Source organism: Nuphar pumila, chromosome 14 (assembly GCF_984573655.1).
Source record: "Nuphar pumila chromosome 14, dmNupPumi1.hap1.1, whole genome shotgun sequence".
Taxonomy (NCBI): domain Eukaryota; kingdom Viridiplantae; phylum Streptophyta; class Magnoliopsida; order Nymphaeales; family Nymphaeaceae; genus Nuphar; species Nuphar pumila.
The window spans coordinates 14,727,804-14,749,514 of record NC_143262.1 but is presented as its reverse complement, the minus strand read 5'-3'; the positions used below and the strand labels follow the sequence as shown (position 1 = coordinate 14,749,514).

Genomic DNA, 21,711 nt, shown 5'->3' with positions numbered 1-21,711 from the left:
AAATTATATCAAACTAGTATGAAACTTTTGCTGTTGAATGAAATGTTTGACCTTTCTCTAAACAAAATATTATATCAAACTAAATACACTGACAGGGTATGTTAATAATAAATAATACATACATAATAAATAATGTTTCAAAGCCAACCACTAGTACCAAAGACTCTACACAGTTAAAATGAAGCTTATCTGACATGTGGCCCATACACACATCGCAAACGATATGAATGGATAAAACCAATCAGCAAAGAGGTAGAGTGATACAAAAATCAGAAACCGAACGAAACCCATTATCAATTGCACAAAACCAATAGAGATTTTGAGATTGTAAGTTGTTGTTTGGGCAGGTTGGTGTCACAAAGGTTTGCACATGACATGATCACGGAGAGAGAGAGAGGCAAGGCCACGAGAAAAGTAGGAAGAAAGTGAAATCGGCATTCGGGATCACCGGTTGAACCGCCACGCGCCTCTCGATCCTTGCTACTTGCTAACCACACTACGACGAAGCGACAAGAAAAGTTAAAAAGGATCGAAGGCCTCCTTCCTCCCTTTGTTTCCCATTCCAGAGGTCCCGTTCTTCCTGCCAAAAAAGGAAGAGAGAGAGAGAGAGAGAGAGAGAGAGAGAGAGAGAGACGATGACGGACACGACGGACGACATCGCGGAGGAGATATCGTTCCAATCGTTCGACGATGACTGCCGGCTGTTGGGCAACCTCCTCAACGACGTCCTCCAGCGAGAGGTTGGCCACCACTTCATGGAGAAGCTCGAGCGGCAGAGGATCCTCGCCCAGGTGGGTCCTCTCTCTCTCTCTCTCTCTGTTTCTTGATGTTGCTCATGGTGGTTTTGGATTGGTGGGTGTGTGTCAGAGCGCTTGCAATATGAGGATGGCGGGAATAGAGAACATGGCGGAGTTGCTGGAGAAGCAGCTGGCCTCGGAAATATCCAAGTTGACGCTGGAGGATGCCCTCACGCTCGCTCGAGCTTTCAGTCATTACCTCAATCTCATGGGGATCGCAGAGACGCATCACAGGTTCTTTTCCTTCTGATTTTCTCCATGATACTACTGTCACGATTAGTTCGATCGTGATTTTCTCGATCATCTTTGTTTTGTTGGGCACCTTGCAATTGATTCTTCTATGTTGTGTTGCTTTCATGGACTGGATCTTGCGCGTGATAACTTATTGTGTTCGTCGATTTGCAGCAGAATGGTTGTACCTCTGTTGGTTTTTGTATTTGCAAATTGTTATAGTCTGCTAATGATCCCTTCCGATCAGATGCCTCTCTCTGCGTATGTGGTATTTGCTATACTTGAATAAGTAGGACAAAGCAACATGACCAATTGGCTGATATTCCTTCATCTGTAGTCGTTTATCTTGTCATATTTGAAGTCTCTGGCCCTCAAAGTGGTGAAACAATCAATACCCATGTCATCGTTTGAACATGTTTTCTCTGTATCTGTGGCGCCACACATGATGTGTTTCTTTCGGGCGTCCACATTAGTAGAATATTTGGTGAACAGTTTTCGTATTTTTTCTGTTATTGTAGTTAAGTGCCAGCCACGGAAGCGTTGTCGTGGTTTGTTTATGGAGGTGTTTTTGTTTGTGCAGGGTAAGGAAAGCACGCAGTACAGCGTATTTATCAAAATCTTGTGATGACATGTTCAACAAGCTAATACAGAGTGGTGTTCCTCAGGAAGAGCTCTATGACACAGTCTGCAAGCAGGTTACCTTCCTGTCAAGGTTTGATGATTTCTGTAGGATTGGCAATGCAACTATGCTGACTTGAGCTTACAATTATGGTGCATGTCACAGATGGTTGAAATTGTTCTCACTGCACATCCAACTCAAATTAACCGGAGGACACTTCAATACAAACACATTAGGATATCTGTAAGTTTTGATGTTCCTTTCCGTTTTCCCTTTCTTTGGTTTATCTTTTTAGTATTTGCATTAGTCTGTTGATGGGTTTTAGCTATCTGTCCGTATAATACTAGATATAGTTTAGTTACCTGCATCCAGCTTTCACTGCATTGGTTTTAAGGGTATCAGATTTCTGGAAAGAGTGAAAGAAAACTTTAAGAATAATCTCAGCATGTGATAATGCTAGGAATCACCATTTTAATGTTATCACCTGGAAAACATGAAATTGTGGTTGTTACCTGTCAATACTTTGCAACAATCTTCTTTAATTGTTGATTATCAATTTATCATTATTATGAATTTTGTAATACTTGAAAGTCTGCATCATGCTGCAATATTCTGTTCACTAAAAATCTAGATAATCTTGTACCCCTAGAAGTGCCAATTTGAGTTCACCTTCAAACATGTATGTGTAGTTCCACAACTAGTTTCTAGGTCCAATATAATTCCATTGTGAAATTTCATCCATATTTTCGAGATACAAGAGTGTAAATGGCGGTCCAGTACATGTTTCTGTCAACACTCAGGCCAAGTAATGACTACAAACAGTAGGGACTGGGGTCTCAACATAGTGACAGAAAAGGTCCAATACATAGATTGGCTGTATTATATCTCCTTCTCAGGAAATATTGTCTAAGACAACTGGCATTTTGTTGCATGTGCTGTTATCAAGCTACACTCTATATCTGGTCAGATTTCTGAATATACTTCATTAATCAAGTTTGCCTCAATAATGTATTAGTTTCTGTTCAAGTTAGAGAGTTCCCTGGGTGTTTAAAGACTTGTTTCACTAGATTAAATGTGTGACGTCCCAGATTGTGCATGTGTCAATTGTATGTTGTTGTCTGGCCCTTATGAGTGGCAACACACTCTAACAAGGAGGGGAGGTGGTGGTGGGATGCTGATTAGGCAATTGTTTTGGGAATATCCAAAATAAGTTAAAATATTTAGCAGTCCATCCATGTGGATGCATGTTAGGGATATCAATTTTATGGGTTTGAGTCAGATAATCGGCATCATTGAATCCATAGTCACCTGTATCGTTAAAGGTAATTTCTTGCCAAGGGTATTTCTCGGAGAGATTTTCAAAAGTTGATAAATCTCGGGAGTTTAAAAAATTGAAAAGAATATAAATAACAACAAAAAAGCTAAGAAAATAATAAGTGTTGCATTATTTTTCTTTCAAAAATATAAAGAAACATGTTTTAGAGGTTTTAAAATATAAACAAAACAAAAAAATAGGAAATGCAAACTTAAAAAAAAGAAAAGAAATTTTCTCAAAAAATATCACGATATTTTGTTTCTGGTGATAGTTTGAAAATGTCACAATATTTTGAAAATATCACAATATTTTGAAAATATCGCGATATTATCGGCTACCTTGAAATAGCCAATAATATCGCAATATTTTCAAAATATCGGCGATATCGGTGACAGTGATTGAATCCATTTATTTGGATTTGGTAAACTTCGATCATGGTGATTGCAAATATGAATTAAATAAATCACATCCGGTAAGGTTAATTCTGGTTAAGGTTTTCCAACCATTGTCCAAGTGAGTTTTTTTGTCCCGATAATGCCAGATCCAGATTGGTCAGATATGGCTTAGACCCATATCTGGACCAATTATGACCCTAAATCTACACCTTATTGAGAAACTCCGGCTGACACTTTTCCGGGGAAGTTTTTCTATTCAGAGTTTAATATGTATGCAAGCACCAATGTAGCTAGTGATAACATGCTCTTTGTTTCAAAAATATGGTATGCCCATTCTCTCTCTCTCTCTCTCACACACACACACACACACATACACATACATACATACTATATATATTCACAAGTCTCTATTGTATATACGATCTAGTTGGAAAATCATAAGTGCAAGTCGTATCCATTCAAAGTGACCTCGTATATGCGTTTAGCATAGTTTGTTTGGTAGAAATCCCACCTTGGATCATATTTTTTCAGATGAAAAAATGTGATTTCTTGAGTCATAAAATTTTGGTTCATTGTGGGCCTTTAATTTTTGAAGCCCTTGAAAAGCCTGCTTAAATGTTGCAAACACTTGATCCAAAATCTATTTTGCACTAAACAGACTGTGTAGATCACATCTATAAGGTTAGATCTACAAAAAATTTGAAAAAAATGAAAAAAATGAAAAAAATGAAAAAATAGTGTTTTCTACTAGATTGCATGTACAAATGACTCTAGCAATATATATATATATATATATATATATATATATAGATATATATTTGACAGTCATGGTGTTTGGTGGATGTGAACAAGTTCACCAAATATTTTGCCCTTAGCAAATTCTAAATACCACAGTGAATTGATAGAATTGCTGTATGGGTTGTAATCATGATATTTTTTTGACATTAAAGTAAAATGAACATTTATTGACTGTACTTTGGGGAAGCTAAACCATTTTTTAATGTGTCCGTCGCCATGACAATCAATATAGGAGCTAATATTGAAGTCCAAAATTTCTTAGTGAAAAATTATTTGGTGGCCTTGTGAACATTCACTAAAAGTTATATCAGTCCATCTATGTATCTATATATGCATGCATATATGTGTATGCAAATCAATTGAGCTTTCGAACTTTTGATCTAAGCTCACTACTATTATACCTTTCAATCAATTGGAATTTTACATTGATCTTTCTCTTGTAGCATCTGTTGGAGTTTAATGATAGGCAGGATCTAAGCCATGAAGATAGAGAAATGCTGATTGAAGATCTGGTACTCAGTCACCTATTTTAGGTGTTGATGTTTGATTTTTGCAACTTTTTTTTTCCCCTTTTTATTCTTGCAATTCATTTTGTTTCATAGGTGAGGGAGATAACCTCATTATGGCTCACAGATGAGTTGAGGCGTCAGAAGCCTACCCCAGTAGATGAAGCCAGAGCTGGTATGGATATTATTCACAATGACAATTTTTATGCCTGGATACCTCTATTTTGGAAACTAAGCTATTTATCTGTTTTTTCATCCCTCTTTCTTAGGTTTACACATAGTGGAGCAGTCCCTTTGGAAGGCTGTTCCTCATTATCTTCGCCGTCTTAGCAATGCTTTGAAAAAGGTGTGTGATCCTCCTTTTTTTTATGCCCTGCAGTATCTCCATGGTTCCTCATTTAAAACTAACATTGATATTTGCATCCTGTAGCATACAGGTCAGCCACTTCCATTAACTTGCACACCAATACGGTTTGGCTCTTGGATGGGTGGTGACAGGGATGGAAATCCTAATGTGACATCAAAGGTGAGGCTCCCTTCATTAATGTACTGAATGTATATTCATTTGTCTCCAATCTGTGTTTCTGTGGCTGCCAAAAAGGCATGTGATTAATTCTACTTTTGTTTTATTCTCCAGAAAGCATCTTGTTTAACTATTAGTAGTCTGTGTGTAATGAAGCTACATCTGCCATGTATTTAAGACAGCATGTAGAGGTATCTAATGATAAATGATAATGGCGAACATGTGGATCGCTGATCTAAGCTATGTTTAACATTGTTATATTGACAACTTTAATTTCTATATATAATTTATTTTATTTATTCTTTTAGGTTACAAGGGATGTCGCCTTCTTATCACGGTGGATGGTAGCTGATCTTTATATACGAGAAATTGATAGTCTCAGATTTGAACTCTCCATGAGCAGGTGCAGCGGACAATTGGCAAAACTTGCCTATGAGGTTCTGTATAAAGGTTTGACCTCTTCTAGCAATTACATAACCCTCACATGGTATAGGAGTTAATTCTTCAAGTTTTTAAATTACTTAATATACCAGGTGTGTCTTGTTCCATGTTCTTTTTTCCTCTACTTATATGAAACAGAGTATTTGCTTAAGTTGAAGGACACTGACCATAGACACTTTTATGGTTTTATAAAACATTTCTTTCGTATGTTTTAGGAAAAAATAAAAAGAAACTAATATATTGTAGCCTTCCTATGAAAAAAGATATCAACCTGCACTGTTTTAAAAGGAAAAACTTTGGTACAAGGAAAACCAGTGACTTCCTTACTAGGTGTCTGCCATTGCTTCAAAGCTTTATTTTACTCATATATTAACCTAAGCTAGTGAGGTTTGCTTCAAGGGCATAGGCTTTGTTTAAAATGAACTATGGTCATGGTTAATGCTCTCTATTTTGTAGGAGGCAAATAATGGCAGTCTGCACCATTTACTTGTTATTTAATTTTTTTTCTGAAAAGAGCCATTTTACTTGTTATCATTAGTATAATGATTCCTTTCAATGCAAAAATGTGGCAAAGTAGCCAATGACTATCAGCAAAGCAAATTTTTTGTTATTTGACCTCTTCATCAGTAGATGAGACTTGTTTATCATAATCTCATTATTCTTGATTTGTTCCGGTCCTACACTTGGGGGTCTAATATCCTTCGGGTACATATAAGGTAAAATTCCATTTAGAACTCAATAATGACATTATTGTTGTGGCATCTTGATTAGGTGTATAACCTTTTGTGTTAATCAATGTTATTAAAAATGTGCCTCAAGTCGCAAAAGGCGTGCCTTGCCCTAAGGTGATGCCCTTTGTGCCTTGAGGCTCATGCAAAAAGCGCAAGGGGGGTAAGGCGCACACCTCATGGGTTATGAGGCATGTGCCTTGGGGTGAGGCGCGTCTCGGCGTGAGACACTCGCCTCAGTCAAATGGGGGTCAAAGCCCCAATTTGACCATTATTTAGGGTTCAAGCACGACCCTAATTAGGGTTGGGCTCTTGACCCTCCCTCTTTCTCGCTTCTCTTCTCTCTCGTCTCTCCCTCTTCTCTCTAGTCTCTCGGCTGTCTCTCTTCTCTCTTGTCTCTCTTTCTTCTCTCAACTTTCCCTCTCTTTGTCTGCATCTCGACTCTCCTCTTCTTCTCTCGTCTATCTACTCTCCCTCTTCTCTCTTGTCTCTCGTCTCTCCCTCTCTCTCGCATCTTGTCTCTAAGAAAAAGTAGAAGAAGAAGAACTAGAAGAACCATCAAAAGAAGAACTCTTCTCTCTCTCTCTCTTTGCCGACAGGTGCTAAAAAGCTTATCTCATAAGTTTTTTTAAATGTTAGCTGTGCTGGAAATGCAAGGATTAAAAAGTTTATGAATTTGCATGTTAATCACATATTTTTTGGTATTTATTTGAGATTTTTTATTTCTTATTGGTTGTTGCTTCATTAATAAAGCATTTCTTTTATTTATTTGTATTTGTAGATATTTTTAAAGTTTTTTTTAAGTTTAAAAAAAAATTTAGGCTTACGCTTAACTCCCCAAGGCTTACGCCTCGCTTCAGTTTTTGGTGGAGTGCTACACTATGCCTCAACGCTTTTCACATCATTGGTGCTAATGGAGAAAGATGATAAAGTACCTTTTTCTTTGTGCTTAGGTTTTACATAGAAATTTTGGAAATGATATATGATTAAAAGATTTAATTTCTTATGAAAATGTGAAAATGTAAATAGAAAAGTAGAAAATAACCTGAAAGGAAAAGATATTTGGCCTTTTTTGTTCCCTGTTCTTTCTTCCTTCCATTGTACTTTTTCTTATTTCCTTGTGCAAATTGAAGATAGTTACACGATTATTCTTTTTTTATAGCTTACCTCTTTATCTTTTTCTTTTTATATTGGCACAAATGATGGAACTTTCTGAAGAAAACAGTTGCCAGGTGTTCAATATGCAGAAGATGACGAGCCTTTCCCCACGAGAAAGGAATAATGTGTAGAAACTATTGTGATTTATGCATGATTGAATATGATATTTTTCAATGTTAACATTCAATTTTTTTGTTAGAATATATAAAAGGAGATAATATAAGACATATTTGTCAGAACGGTCACAAATCTGATTTGTTCCGTGTCTGAATCTATGCACATTTTTTTTCCAGTTTGTGTGAGGGGGTCCGATCAAATATGACTAAGCAATGAGAGCATAGCATTTCTGCTTTAAAGATGAATCTTTTTATTCTTTTTAAATCGATTGGTTGTCTATGTGTACATGTTGAGGCATGTATCTCGTCACATTGAGCCACCAACCTGCCTTATTTCATCATATCTAGCTGTCCTTCATTGTCAAATACTGATATGGTCACAGTGCTGATTTATTTCTTCTGGAAAGTCTAATTCATATTTTGAAATAGTAATGTATTTGGATGAAGGCTCGTTCATATTTAGAAACAGTGATGTATTTTGGCTGAATTTCTGTGACATTTTCCCTTAGATAAGGTCAGAATTTGTGTTTTATTGCATTTCAAGTGAATATGCTAAGAAATTCTGTGGTTAGCTTGACATTTCTGGTTCATTTGCCAATAAACATTGAAACCTACAGTGCAAAATAAGTCTTTTTTCTTCTGCACATTCTTTCGTAGGAAAATCTCAAGAGGACCGACATCATGAGAGTTGGAGTCAGCCAAAGCATGTTGATCAACCAAATTTAGCATTGCCGACCCAGCTTCCTGCTGGTGCAGATTTACCTTCATGTACAGGTGGATTATCATACTCCACTGCAATGGAATTGCTTTCTGGATATTAGCTTTCATTTTCAGTCATCATGTGCCTTGAGTTTTATATATGTACTGAATGTCGCTTAATACCTCATAACTGTCTAATGTAGGGGAATGACATTGATAAGTTTGTTTGAAAAAGCAGTATTTTAATTGATTTTTTTTCCATCTAGATTAGATTAGGTCATGCTTTTAGTGCTCATGAATCATTCATTATTGTTACTGTTTGGGATTAAAATCTGATCACATTCGTTCATTGAGGACATGGAACATTAGAAGATAACTTAGGATCACTAAGCTAACATGGGTGTTAAAATGTGTATATATATATATATTCATATATATGTATATATATGTATATATATATTCTGTTATGTACAGTTTTGTAATAGGTAATGCCCTATAGGGACATTTTAGTCTTTTTACATCCTGTAATAGGACTGTTCATTAGGAACAGTTTTTTGTTTTTTTTTTATTATTTTTATTCTTTTTGTCTTTTCACCTTTTGAGCTTGGGCTCTATGGTCTTTTGACCATAGAGTCATTGGGGGCTCGCTAACGATCATAAATATGATCGTTGGGAGTTCCCAACGACTCTATTGGGAGCTCCCACATGGCCTCTTTCTCTCTTGTATGTGTATAAATAGGGGTGTTGTCCCCCTTTATTTCTTAGTGCTTTTGCTTAAGCATTTTATCAATAAATTTTATATTTTTTATTTGGTTCCTTTTGTTATAGCCATTGTTGGCTTTTGTATTGTCTCGCGGTGGACTTGTGTTTGTGCACTTTGTGTTTATGATCTTGTAAGCCCTTGGAGGTTCGTGTTTTTTGTTTCAGCATATCTCATTACATGGTATCCGAGTCGTAGTGCTCTTGGTCTTGTGAAAAGTGGCCATCAAGTGTTTGTGATTGTGGGAAAGCATCCAAAAGTGTTCGTATTTTCGTGGTGCTTGCGGTGATGTGTTCTTCCACGTTCTTCTCTCTCTCTCTCTCCTCTCACTCAAAATAGAGCATGATCATAAAATTGATCTCTTCAAGCTAAACGGCTCCAACTACATGATGTGGGCATCCGCTATGGAGAATAACTTAAGGGAAAGAAGCTTTGAGAATATGTGATGAACACTATCCCATAGCCTTAACTCAAGCTCACAAAACTAGGAGGTCAATGTAATGAAAATACCAAAAGAGTACAAGTGGGTGTCTCTTATGGTTATACAAGAACACAAGAACATACACAATCAAGAACACTTATGGGTTAATACCTATGTCACAGGGATTCGGCTAGCAGGGTGCCGCACCCGCGTCAATGCGACTCGACTCGACGCGGGTGCGAATCCCCCGCCCGGTGACCGCGCAGCGGGACCCGCGCCGGGGGGAGCCCCCGGACCCCCCTTCCTGCAAGGGCAAAAACAATGAATCAGGCTCCACAACTCATCACTTTCATCTTTAGGGACAACCATATAAGATAAAAAAATGGTAAAAAGTAAGTTGGGCATAAATGTCATGGACCTTAACAGCTACCATACATTCATACATATAGACTATACATGATATATATATATATATATATATATATATATATATATATATATATTTTACATTTTTGCCCCTGCTGCACCCCCGCACCCGGGTTTTTTGGAAGTGCCGAATCCCAGCACCCGCACCCGCACCCGCACCCGCGCCCGCACCCGCACCCGCACCCGCACCCGCATCTGCACCCGCACCCATGTGACATAGGTTAATACAAGAACACGAGCCACTTAGGGGCTAAAACACAAGTAAAAAATATAGAAATATTATTAAGAGAATGCTTGTGAACAAGCTTAACATACAAGAGGGGTTACACCCTCTATTTATACACAAAAGGAAGCATAGAAGAGCACTTTCAACAGCTCTATTCCAAGGGCATTATAAAGACTATAATGCCCTTAAGAAAAAGAATAAAATACATTAAAAAGGAAAACCCTAAAGTGCCTTGTAGGAACAATACTAATTACATAGTATGTAATGACCAAAATACCCCTAAAGGGTTTCACTTATTACACACACATATATATTATAATTAACACCCCCCCTTAAACTTAAGGTGTAATCACAGAAAGTTTGTCAGGCAAAAAATGAAATCAGGGAGAAGGATGAGCTTCCGGGCGACGACCTAGCAACCCTTGCCCATTTATCACTGCCTCTGGGCCTATAGAGTACAGCGCGTCGCTCAGTAGGGAACGCCCCAACGAAATTCTCATATCAATTCATATTCATAGGGTATGACTAAGTTTTTATGCTAGCTGTTACTGGCCTACCACAACCCTCCTCCTTTATCTGGGCTTGGGACCGGCAATGTATAACTAAACAGGCGGAGTTGTTTGCAAGAATTGTATTTTTGAAAAAATGAAATCCACTCCTTTTCCAAATAGAACTTTTGTGTCCAAAAGACCTTTTGAGTTAGTCCATTTGGACGTTTGGGGCCCTTCTCGGGTCATATCGAAACGAGGATACTCCTATTATGTTACTTTCATTGATGACTACACTAGATATGTGTGGATCTATTTTCTCAATTTAAAATCTGAAGTCTTTGACTTCTTCAAGAAATTTCATATGATAGTCAAAAATCAATTTTCAAGTAACATCTCTACTCTTAGATCTGATTCGGGTGGAGAGTATCTATCAAATGAATTTCAAAATTATTTGGAAACAAATGAAATTTGTCATCAAAGATCATGTCCTAGGACTTCTCAACAAAATGGTCTAGCCGAAAGAAAGCATACACATTTTGGAAACCACTAGGACACTTCTTATTTCCAAAGAAATTCCAAAAAGTTACTGGGCCAAAGCCGCTTTAACTTCAACTTACTTGATAAATAGAATGATATTTTCATCCTTACAAAATACATCTCCATATGAAAAATTATTTGAAACAACATCCGATTTCAATAGATTAAGAATTTTTGGGTGTAAATGTTTTGTCCTTACACATAAAAGAGATAAATTATCTCCTAAAGCTATTGAATGCGTTTTCTTAGGATATGGAGAAAATCAAATGAATTTTAGATGCTTCGACCTTAAAAATAACAAACTATATGTATCTAAAGATGTAACCTTTTTAGAAAATGAAAATGGTTTTGAGAAAACTAAAGATATTGACGAAAGCGAATATGCTTTCTTATTTGATCTTCTCTCTTAAGAAGATGCGACTCCTCAAGAAGAGGAAATCTCTAATGATTTGTTGAATGATCTAGAGGATATTCTTCTTAACAATGTTGAAAATGAAAGTGATAGACCCATCCAAACCTATGTTAGGCGCGGTCAACAAGTTCCCATGAGTGCCTTAGAAAAATACTCTCAAGGTTCCAACATAGAAGAAACCTCTTTAAGGAGATCCGGTCGAATCTCCAATCCTCCTAATAGGTTTGTTTCCTATGAGTCTCTAACACAAAAGTATAGAGCGTGTCTAATTGCGTTACACTTTTTTCATAAACCTTCACATTATAATGAAGCCAAAAACATTCCCCAGTGGGTTGAAGCCATGAACTTAGAACCTAGTGCCCCTTGAAAAGGCAAAAACTTGGGAAATAACCTCATTACCCACTGAAAAGAAATCTATTGGATGTAGATGGGTCTTCAAAATTAAAACTAAAAGTGATGGGTTATTAGAACACATATATCTCGGTTGGTAGCATAATGATACACTCAAGAATACGGTATAGACTATAAAGAAACCTTCGCTCCCGTAGCTAGGATGACTAGTGTTAGAACTCTTATTGCGGTTGCGTCAGTTACATCAAAAACACCATAACTAAGAAAGTTTTTCTTTCCTCTTCGTCATCACTTGATTTAATTGCTTATACTGATGCTGATTGGGGAGGAAATCCCAATGATAGAGTCTCAACTACTAGTTTTTGTATTTTCTTAAGTAACTCTATGATTTCTTGGAGATGCAAGAAGCAACACAAAGTATCATTGTCCTCAACAAAATTAGAGTATCATGCAATGACCACTACAACCATAGAACTTGTGTGCCTTAGAAGTCTCCTCAGTGATATGGGCATAGTCATCTCTACTTCTTCGAAGTTGTGTTGTGACAACAAAAGCGCAATCTACATTACAAACAATCACACCTTTCATGAGCGTACTAAACACATCGAGATGGACTGCCACTACGTTCGTGATAAATACCTAAGAGGAACTATAGCATTTTCCTACGTTATATTCGAGTACCAGTTGGCAGACTTCTTCACTAAAGCCTTTGCTGTTCCTCGTTTTATGTTCCTTCTCAACATGCTTTCAGTTATATCCCCGTAAAACTTGAGGGAGGGTGTTAAAATACGTCTAATATATATATATATATATATATATATATATATATATATATATATATTCAATCATACTCAATAAGGGTATTCCTATAATTCTGCCCAATAGGGGCATTATAGTCTTTTTTATTTTTGTTTTTCTTTTTCTTATTTTCCTTTTTCTTTCTTGTATTTTTTTGTTTTCTTTTTTTTTCTAAAATGCATTTAATGCATTCACATTGGGTGGCCCAACTAAGAGTCGTTGGGCCCCCAACGTTCACAATTGTGACTGTTGGGAGCCCAACGACACCTTGTTGGGCCTCCCAATGTGGTCTCTTTCTCCCTTACTTTTCTCCCTCTCTCTCACTCCTCCTTGCCTATAAATAAGTGGGGTCTCCCCCTTTGTAAAGCACGACTTCTTGAAGCCCTTTCTTGCATTTATAAGAATTTATGTTAGCAAGCCATTGTTGGCTTTTGTATGTCCTTTTTGGACTTGTTCTTTGCTTTCTATATGTGAATGTCCATTGTAGGACATTGTTTTTATTTTCGCATATTTCGTTACAATATAAACCTACGCTTCATCGGCCCTTGCAAATTCCAATATATTTTCACAATGTTCTTCAGAGATATTCCTCGTGAATAGGGATAGAACCTTGGTATGACCAACATCCCATTCTTTAATAGTTTTTTTATGGTCTAAGACAACTTTTTTTCTTTGTCTTTAATAGTTTCCTCTTTCATTTCACCGTCTTCCCCACAAATAGATTTTGTGAGAATAGGTTGAGGTTCCGATACAGAGCCATCAACATAGTCCCACAAGTCTTTACCAACTAAGATTCTTTTCATGGTGGTGGCCCACATATTATAGTTTTTCCCATCAAATTTGATAGGAACAACGATAACTAATTTTTCGATCATTGTACAAAGAAAATAAAGAATAAAGGAAGATAAAAGATAAAGAGAAAAGAAGAGAAGAGAAATGCAAGAAATCTGTTGAAGTTGAAGAAGTTTGATGACATGCTTCCCAAGACAACAAACCAACAAACCAAAGCTTCATTGCTCTTCACGATCTTCTTATTGATCTTCACGTATGAGATACAACTCAAGAGCACCCATGTAATGAAAATACAAAAAGAGCACAAGTGGGTGCCTCTTATGGGCACAAAAGAACACAAGAACATACACAATCAAGACTACTTACGGGTTAATACAAGAGCACAACCACACAAGCAATTTAGGGGCTAAAACACATAAAAATATAGGAATATTATTAAGAGAATGCTCGTGAACAAGCTTAACATACAAGAGGGGTTACATCCCCTATTTATACACAAAGGAAGCAAAGAAGAGCCATTGGGAAGTGCTCCCAACAGCTAGAAATATAGCTGTTGAGAACACTTCCAACAGCTAGAAATATAACTGTTGAGAACACTCCCAACAGCTCTATTCCAAGGGCATTACAAGGACTATAATGCCCTTGAGGAAAAGAATAAAATATATTAAAAAAAAACCCTAAAGTGCCCTCTAGGAACATCACTAATTACATAATATATAATGACCAAAATACCCTTAATGCGTTTCACTTATTATATATATATATATATATATATAAAATGTAACCGTCAAGAGAAGGTTCTACAAGGAGATGCTCGAATTAAGGCTATTGAAGATCATCAATCTAAGGTAGAAGATTAGACGAGTAATCATGAAAAAATTCTTGCATGGTTTATGAATAATGTTGCGCTTAAAATATGTGCCGACAATTTCGTAAAGCTAATGAGATGATTATCTATGAAAGGTATGTATACCCAAAAAGATCTTGCAAAACAATACTACTTTCAAGAAAAGATTAAGACTACCAATCAAGGAGACTTGAGGGTCCGAGTTTTGTTAGTGCTCTATTTTCTTTATGGGATGAATTGACACTTTTGAAACCTAAGTAAATTGCCATTGAAAATGTAGAACTTAGGCATCAACAAATGGAAAGAGAACAATTTTTTCAATTCTTGTATGGACTTCGTCTCGAGTTTGAACAAGGTAGATCTTTTATTCTCCATAGATCTAAACATATTCCCTTGGAAGATGCAGTTGCCAAAATATGCTTAGAAGAAACCCGTCTTAGTATGATTAAAGGAGGAAATAAAGTGTTGGCAGTATCTAAGCTCGACAATCATGTGAAGTTTTACAAGCCTCTACATTTTGGGAGGCAAAATCAAGGTTGTTACACTAGGAAGCGGACGCGAGAAACGATTCAGAAAGCGAAAGCAAGGAGCGATGCATTTTAAAATGTATAGGAAGCGGGAAGCGAGGAATAAAAAAAAAAAGAAATATAAGAACTGAATGGGAATCAAAATGAAACACAAATAAAAACTAAAATAAAAGTGATTAATATTAAATTTCATGATTTTTTAGTGTAATAATTAATTTTTTAACAAAATCTAAAAATAATGACTACCAATTTAGATAAAGCACATGGAAGTGAGTGAGAAGAGTGAGAGAAAACACATAAAAACATAAAAAGTTGAGTAAGAGAACATATAATAAGAATAGATGAAGCGTGTGGAAAGCATAAAAGAAGCGTAGGGAAATCGAGGTTATCATCAAGTTTCGGAAGCGAAGAGTATCGCGCTTCCGAAGCGAGTTTCCCACCTATCTAAGAAGCTTTTAGTAACTCTGGGCAAAATAATTGTAGTGGTAATAATAACTCTAATGGGGGTAGAAAAGTCATTTGTCACTTTTGTAATGAGTTGGGACACATAAGGGCCACTTGTCCCAAGCTCAATAGTACCTCCAAATACAAGGTGGCCACACCGAAGAAGGAAGAATCAATTAAGAGAGGAGGAGACTCCAAAAACTCATTCTCTCTTTCATAACTATCAGAGGCACTTCAACAATTACTCAAATCCCTATCAACTTCAGGTGTCACGATAACTTTATCCTGTCCTCTAGGTATGTGCTATTGGATTCTTGATTCAGGAGCTTCCTCCCATATGACACCACACAAGAATGTTTTATCCGATATATGCACTAACTCAAAATTATCTTGTGTTTCTACCGCTGATGGTAAATCTTTGCAAATAAAAAGTATTAGAACCTTAGATTTTAAAATTCTCAAAATTTTTGTGTTCCAGAAGTTAAGGTGGTTCCAAAATTGAATTTAATTCTTTTTTCAGTTTCTCAAATCTCCGACTTTGAATGTAAAATCTATTTCTCATCTAAGTGTTGCTCCGTGAAGGATCTCCGCTTCGGGAAGCAAATAGGCAAGGCCATAAGAGGGGAGATCTCTACTGAATGGACTCTTTAAATCTTCTTTCAAAATCTTTTTGTAATTATGTGAAAGATAAAGACATTGAAACTTGACATAAAAGACTTGGACATCAAAGCTATTCAAAGATGTATCTCTTCCGTTTTGGGAATTTTTTTTTTAATGAAAAAACTATCATTTGCAAAGATTGTATTCTTGGAAAGATGAAATCTACTCCATTTTCTAATAGAACCTTTGTTTCTAAAAAACCTTTTGAGTTAGTGCATTTAAATGTATGGGGAACTTCTCCGGTCATATCAAAAGTAGGCTACTCATATTTTGTTACATTTATTGATGATTTCACTAGATATGTTTGAGTTTACTTTCTTAATTTCAAGTATGATATATTTTTCTTCTTTAAAGAATTTTATATGATTGTCAAAAGTCAATTTCAAAGCAATATTTTCATTCTTAGATCCGACTCCAATGGTGATTACTTGTCCAATGCATTTCAAAATTATTTAAAACAAAATAGAATTTGTCATAAAAAATCTTGCCCTAGCTCTTCAACAAAATGGGCTAGCCGAAAGAAAACATAGGCATATTATGAAAACCGCTAGGACCCTACTTATTTCTAAAGATATTCTAAAGAGTTTTTGGGCCAAGGCCGTTCTAACATCAACTTATTTAACAAATAGAATGCCTTCTGTCACAGGCTTAATTTTTTCAATAAGCCAGTGCGGCGCGACGGTCCTTCCTTACCACCGCAAGCCTTTCTATCGTTTTGTCATGGGCATAGAATGCTTCGCAAACCTGCGACACGCCAAGCTGGCCAGCCTAACGACCGAAGGGCATGTACCTGCGAAAGTATCTCCAACAAGATACTGTGATCAAGACCTTAATATTCTTGATGATAAACACGTGCACACATGCACAATAAGCACTCTTAAAACACTTGTGTATAAAAGCACAACTCACTAAAACTCAGATGCACAAAGACATAAAAGAATAAAAAGCTTTATTGAAACATACTTGGGCTTTGACCCAAAGCCTTAAAAATATACTAGGGGGAATACCCCTTTTTATAGAGGAGGTGAAAGCCTTGGAGGGGCTCCACTTCTAGTCGTTGGAGCCCCTCTAATGGTCATAAATGTGACCGTTAGAAGGGGCCCAACGACTAGATGGCGGGCCCCTCCAAGGTGTACACCACCTTTTACAAAAAATAAAAAAATAAAAATAAAAATTAAAAGAATAAAAAAGAAAAGTAGAAGAATAATTACAACATATTCGAAAAATGAATATGTGCAAAATGACTAAACTACCCCTATGACTATTACAAGAAATAAATAAATATTATATATATATTTATGTGCATGTATCTTCCTATATATATAATATATATATATATAATTACATGGATTTGATATTACAATTTAACAGTATCAATACTTTTCCATGTGCAGAACCATTTACATTGGCCCTGCGCACCACCCCGTATGCATCAAGCGCATTTCCAAATCCGTGCTCTATATAGTCCATGCCGCTTAGTGCATAGTTGTCCCATACCAGCTATCACTTCCGAAAGGGGCATAAACTTTACCTTAGCTTTGCGTGCCATGGAGCGTATTGTGACTCTATGTGCACGACACAAAAAAACCTTGCCACCGAAGGAACAAGACCTTGCGGCCCCAATCTGAAGACTAGTTGATGATTGAACACCATAGCAAAGAGCATCACCCAGACTCATTCGTCGGCGCCTAGGCATTCACTCGCCTAGCTCCGAGTCACCATATTCGGTTAGAATCACCTAAGGTGATTCCTGGGAGAATTAGCCATAACCCACACGCACCCCCGTGCATCCAACCGAGAGGTCCTTAACCAAATCTCCAAAGGCAACATCCTCTGATCCGTTGGCACTACTTAACCAAACAATGCTCCACGTTTGTGCTGTCATACAATGATGCATTATCGATGATACTGATGCCTATCGCGTACCATGCTATCACCGCACGTCATCGATCAAGCCAACACACACTACGTGTTCTTGCACTCGATGCATTTTTCACTTAGTAGAGCTTTGCACTGCAACTGCCTCATTCCGAAAGATCGGTCCGGGACATTCTCCCTCACCCAAAACCATTGTCGTCATCGACAATGCCAGTGCAGGTAAGAATATAGTTTTCACTGATATGACAATTTCTCTTTGTACTTATCTTTGGTTTACTCTTTTTCAGCAATCTACTCAACTTGTTCTGGTTTACATTCACCATCGTTGTAAATTTAAACACGCCAAGCCTCATTCCTTAACGCATCTTCGATCACTTAGATAGCGATCTTATGCTTTATCAACATCGAGCATTCTCTGCTCGTGAGACCCCAGTGCAGTTTCAAATACAAACCGGTCATCCTTGCCCGTACGACAAACTTGTTGTCTTTATGCTCATGGTTGGGCTGCTTTCCAACCCCAGCAAGGGCAATTCTAAGCCCTTCGAGGTCTTTGTAGAGAAAGACGACCACCAATGCGTGCTGCAGGAATATCAACTCTCTTAAGCACCAACCTGCTGTTTTCCAACGGTCCAAACTAGTCCTCAAGTGGAGGATACCTTCTTGCGTATCACCCCAAAGTGGTCTTTCAAAGCGTCTTTCTGGGCACTCGTCCTTACATGGGCACCTTTGGCCCAACGCTACAACTTCTCTCCCAAAGCCAACACACTGTAACTCTCTCTCAAAGTCAACAAAACGTTCTCGCAAGAACAAACGAGCCAGGAACAATAATTTTTTCGCACACACAATCCACAGAGGATCTGCCAACTCAAGGGACCAAAACAACTAGCATTCTGCTCAACATGGACACTTCGCTAACCCACAATTTTGGGAGAGAATCTAAAAGAGTTGAGTCTCCCATACTCAAAGGTGAAAATCCATCCAGCCGAATCCAACATGCATTATTTGCATGGACAAGGCAAATGTCATGCTCCACCTGTGAGCCTAACGCACAATTGGTAGGAATCTTTGGCTTATCAACGTTCCCTTAGCCAACTGAATAACAACCTTACACTTCTGCTTTCCATGGTCAAGATGTCCCATACCATCCTGCCAACATCTTGCTTCTGTGCTCAGTCGACCATAATTCAGCTGTGCAAATTTGCGTAACCAAGATAAACCATCTCTGTCCTCTTTAGTGTCGCACACAATGAACAACAAGGTCTCCGTGAATCTTTTCTGCTCTGAGTCCAATTTGTCACGGGCTTACTTTTTTCAATAAGTCAGTGTGGCTCGACAGTTCTTTCTTATCGTTGCAAGCCTTTCTATAGTTCTGTCACGGGCATATAATGCTTCGCAAACCCGCGACACACCAAGCTGCCCAAGCTGACCTACCTAACGGCCAAAGGCCGCGTACCAACACTTTTTCATGTGCTGAACTATTTTCATTGGCCCTTTGCACCACCCCATGCACAACTGCCTAGCGGAAGCTGATTAAGCGTATTTCCAAATGCATGCTCTATGTAGTCCATGCCCCTTAGTGCATAGCCGTCCCATACCAGCTATCACTTTCGAAAGGGGCACAAACTTTACCCTAGCCTTGCGTGTCAAGGGGCGTATTGTGACTTTATGCGCACGACACAACAAAACCTCGCCACCAAAGGAGCAAGACCTTGCGGCCCCCAGTCTGAAGACCAGTTGATGATTGAACATTATAGTGAAGAGCACCACCCAGACTCTTCGCCGATGCCTAGTCATTCACTCGCCTAGCCCCGAGTCACCATACTCGGTTGGAATCACCTAAGGTGATTCCTGGGAGAATTAGCCCTAATCTACACGCACCCCTGTGAGTCCAACCGCTACGCTTGTGACATCCTGCAAGCCGAGAGGTCCTTAACCAAATCTCCAAAGGCAATATCCTCTGATTCGTTGGCACTGCTTAACCAAATAATCATTCACGTCTGTGCTGCCATACAACGATGCACTAGCGACGATATCGATTCCTATCGCGTGCCATGCTACCACTGCACATCACCGATCAAGCCAACGCACACCGCACATTCTTACACTTGATGCATTTTCTACTGAGTAGAGCTTCACACTGCAACCGCCCCATTCTGAAAGATCGATCTGAGACACCCTCATCATCTTTACAAAATAGTTCTCCATATAAAAACTATTTGAAAGAACACTTAATTTTAAGCGTTTACGCATTTTTTGTTGGAAGTGCTTTGTTCTCTTACATTAAAAAAATAAGTTATTTCTAGAAGCCATTGAATATGTGTCTTCATTGGCTATGGGGAAAACTAAAAAGACTAGATGCATTGATTTTAAAAATAATAAACTTTATGTTTTTAAAGATGTGACCTTTTTAGAAAATAAGAATGACTTCGTAAAATTTAGGAGAAAGAAGTAGATTATATGTTTTTATTTGCTCTCTTATCAAGAGTAGTTAATTCTTCTTGTGATATTTCTTTGAATGATAAGAAAACTTAGTTGGTGATGATAATAAACATTCTAATGATGAGAATGTCAAATCACCATTAAGTAATAATGATGTTGAAAAACCTATACAAATATATACTCGGCCTGATTAAAGAAATCTTCTAAGTACTTTAGAAAAATACACACATAACTCTACTATAGAAGAAACCTCATTTATAAGATCCGATCGTGTTTCTATCTCACCAAGTGGGTTTGTATCTTATGACACTTTTGACACCAAACTATATTAGGGCATGTTTAATAGCCCTACACTCCTATTATGAACCTTCATATTTTAATGAAGAAAAAAATATTTCACATTGGGTTGAAGCCATGAACGAAGAAATAGATGCCCTTAAAAAAGTCATGACTTGGGAAGTAGTTACATTACCTTTAGGAAAGAAAGTCATAGGTTGTAGATGGTTTTTTAAGGTCAAAACGAACAGTGATGGAACCCTAAAAAGATATAGCGGCCACAGGATATTCTTAGGAATATGAAATTGATTGAGGAAACCTTTGCACCAGTAGCTAGGATGACCAGTGTTAGGACTCTCATAGTCATTGCATCTATTAAAAAATGACCCATATATCATCTTGATGTTAAAAATGCGTTTTTCGATGGAGAATTAAATGAGAAGGTTATTATTAATCCTTCGTTGGGATTTGGTGTTGAAAAAGGTAAAACTCTTAGACTTAAGAAGAACTTATATGATCTTAAAGAGACTCCCAAGGCCTGGTATGATACATTTAGTAATGTTATGTCTCTTATCTGAGTTTTCATTCTTGCAATACTGACATTGCTCTTTTTGTCAATAGTATAGGTTCTAAGGTTGTTATACTTCTATTGTACGTAGATGACATGCTAATAACTGGAAGTGACAAATAGGGAGTTAGTGGTATTAAAAATGTTTTAAAAGAAAATTTTAATGTGTGGTTTGGGTTTTTTAAGATATTTCTTAGGCGTTGAAGTTGCTTACTCTCCCAGAGGGTATATTCTTTCTCAAATGAACCTTGCTATTGATATTTGTGCTAAGTTTGACATTTTAGATGATACAAAAGTAGAAACTTCTGAAGCTATGTCACATAGGTGCGGGTGCGGCGATGCGGCACTTTAAAAAAACTTGGGTGCGGGGGGTGCGGGGAGGGTATATATATATATATAATTTTTAACAGTTTTAAGTTAACACTACATGTATGTGTGTTCATTTATGTATATATATATATATAATATAGATAAAATGGACTTGATTAGGGTTAACTGAATCTACTTTTGGATATAAATGGATCTCAGTGTG

The 21,711-nt window shown here is 37.3% G+C and overlaps 1 protein-coding gene and 1 non-coding gene across 3 annotated transcripts in view; both read left to right on the top strand.

The window, feature by feature from the left end:
- Positions 1–251: 251 nt before the first annotated feature.
- Positions 252–21,711, top strand: part of LOC149816469 (phosphoenolpyruvate carboxylase 4-like) — a 32,580-nt gene continuing 11,120 nt past the window's right edge. The window contains exons 1-10 of one of the 2 annotated variants that reach the window (XM_089988113.1): positions 252–791; positions 868–1,031; positions 1,609–1,723; positions 1,813–1,890; positions 4,599–4,667; positions 4,758–4,836; positions 4,931–5,007; positions 5,092–5,187; positions 5,493–5,634; positions 8,285–8,401. In XM_089988113.1, coding sequence (XP_089844239.1) covers positions 636–791; positions 868–1,031; positions 1,609–1,723; positions 1,813–1,890; positions 4,599–4,667; positions 4,758–4,836; positions 4,931–5,007; positions 5,092–5,187; positions 5,493–5,634; positions 8,285–8,401 — 1,093 coding nt within the window. In that variant the 5' untranslated portion in view covers positions 252–635. The remainder of the gene's footprint in view (positions 792–867; positions 1,032–1,608; positions 1,724–1,812; positions 1,891–4,598; positions 4,668–4,757; positions 4,837–4,930; positions 5,008–5,091; positions 5,188–5,492; positions 5,635–8,284; positions 8,402–21,711) is intronic. The other variant, XM_089988114.1, reaches the window with a different exon arrangement.
- LOC149816470 (small nucleolar RNA SNORA11) lies at positions 14,061–14,159 on the top strand. Its single transcript, XR_016427769.1, has one exon. It is a non-coding gene; the product is annotated as a small nucleolar RNA SNORA11 (small nucleolar RNA).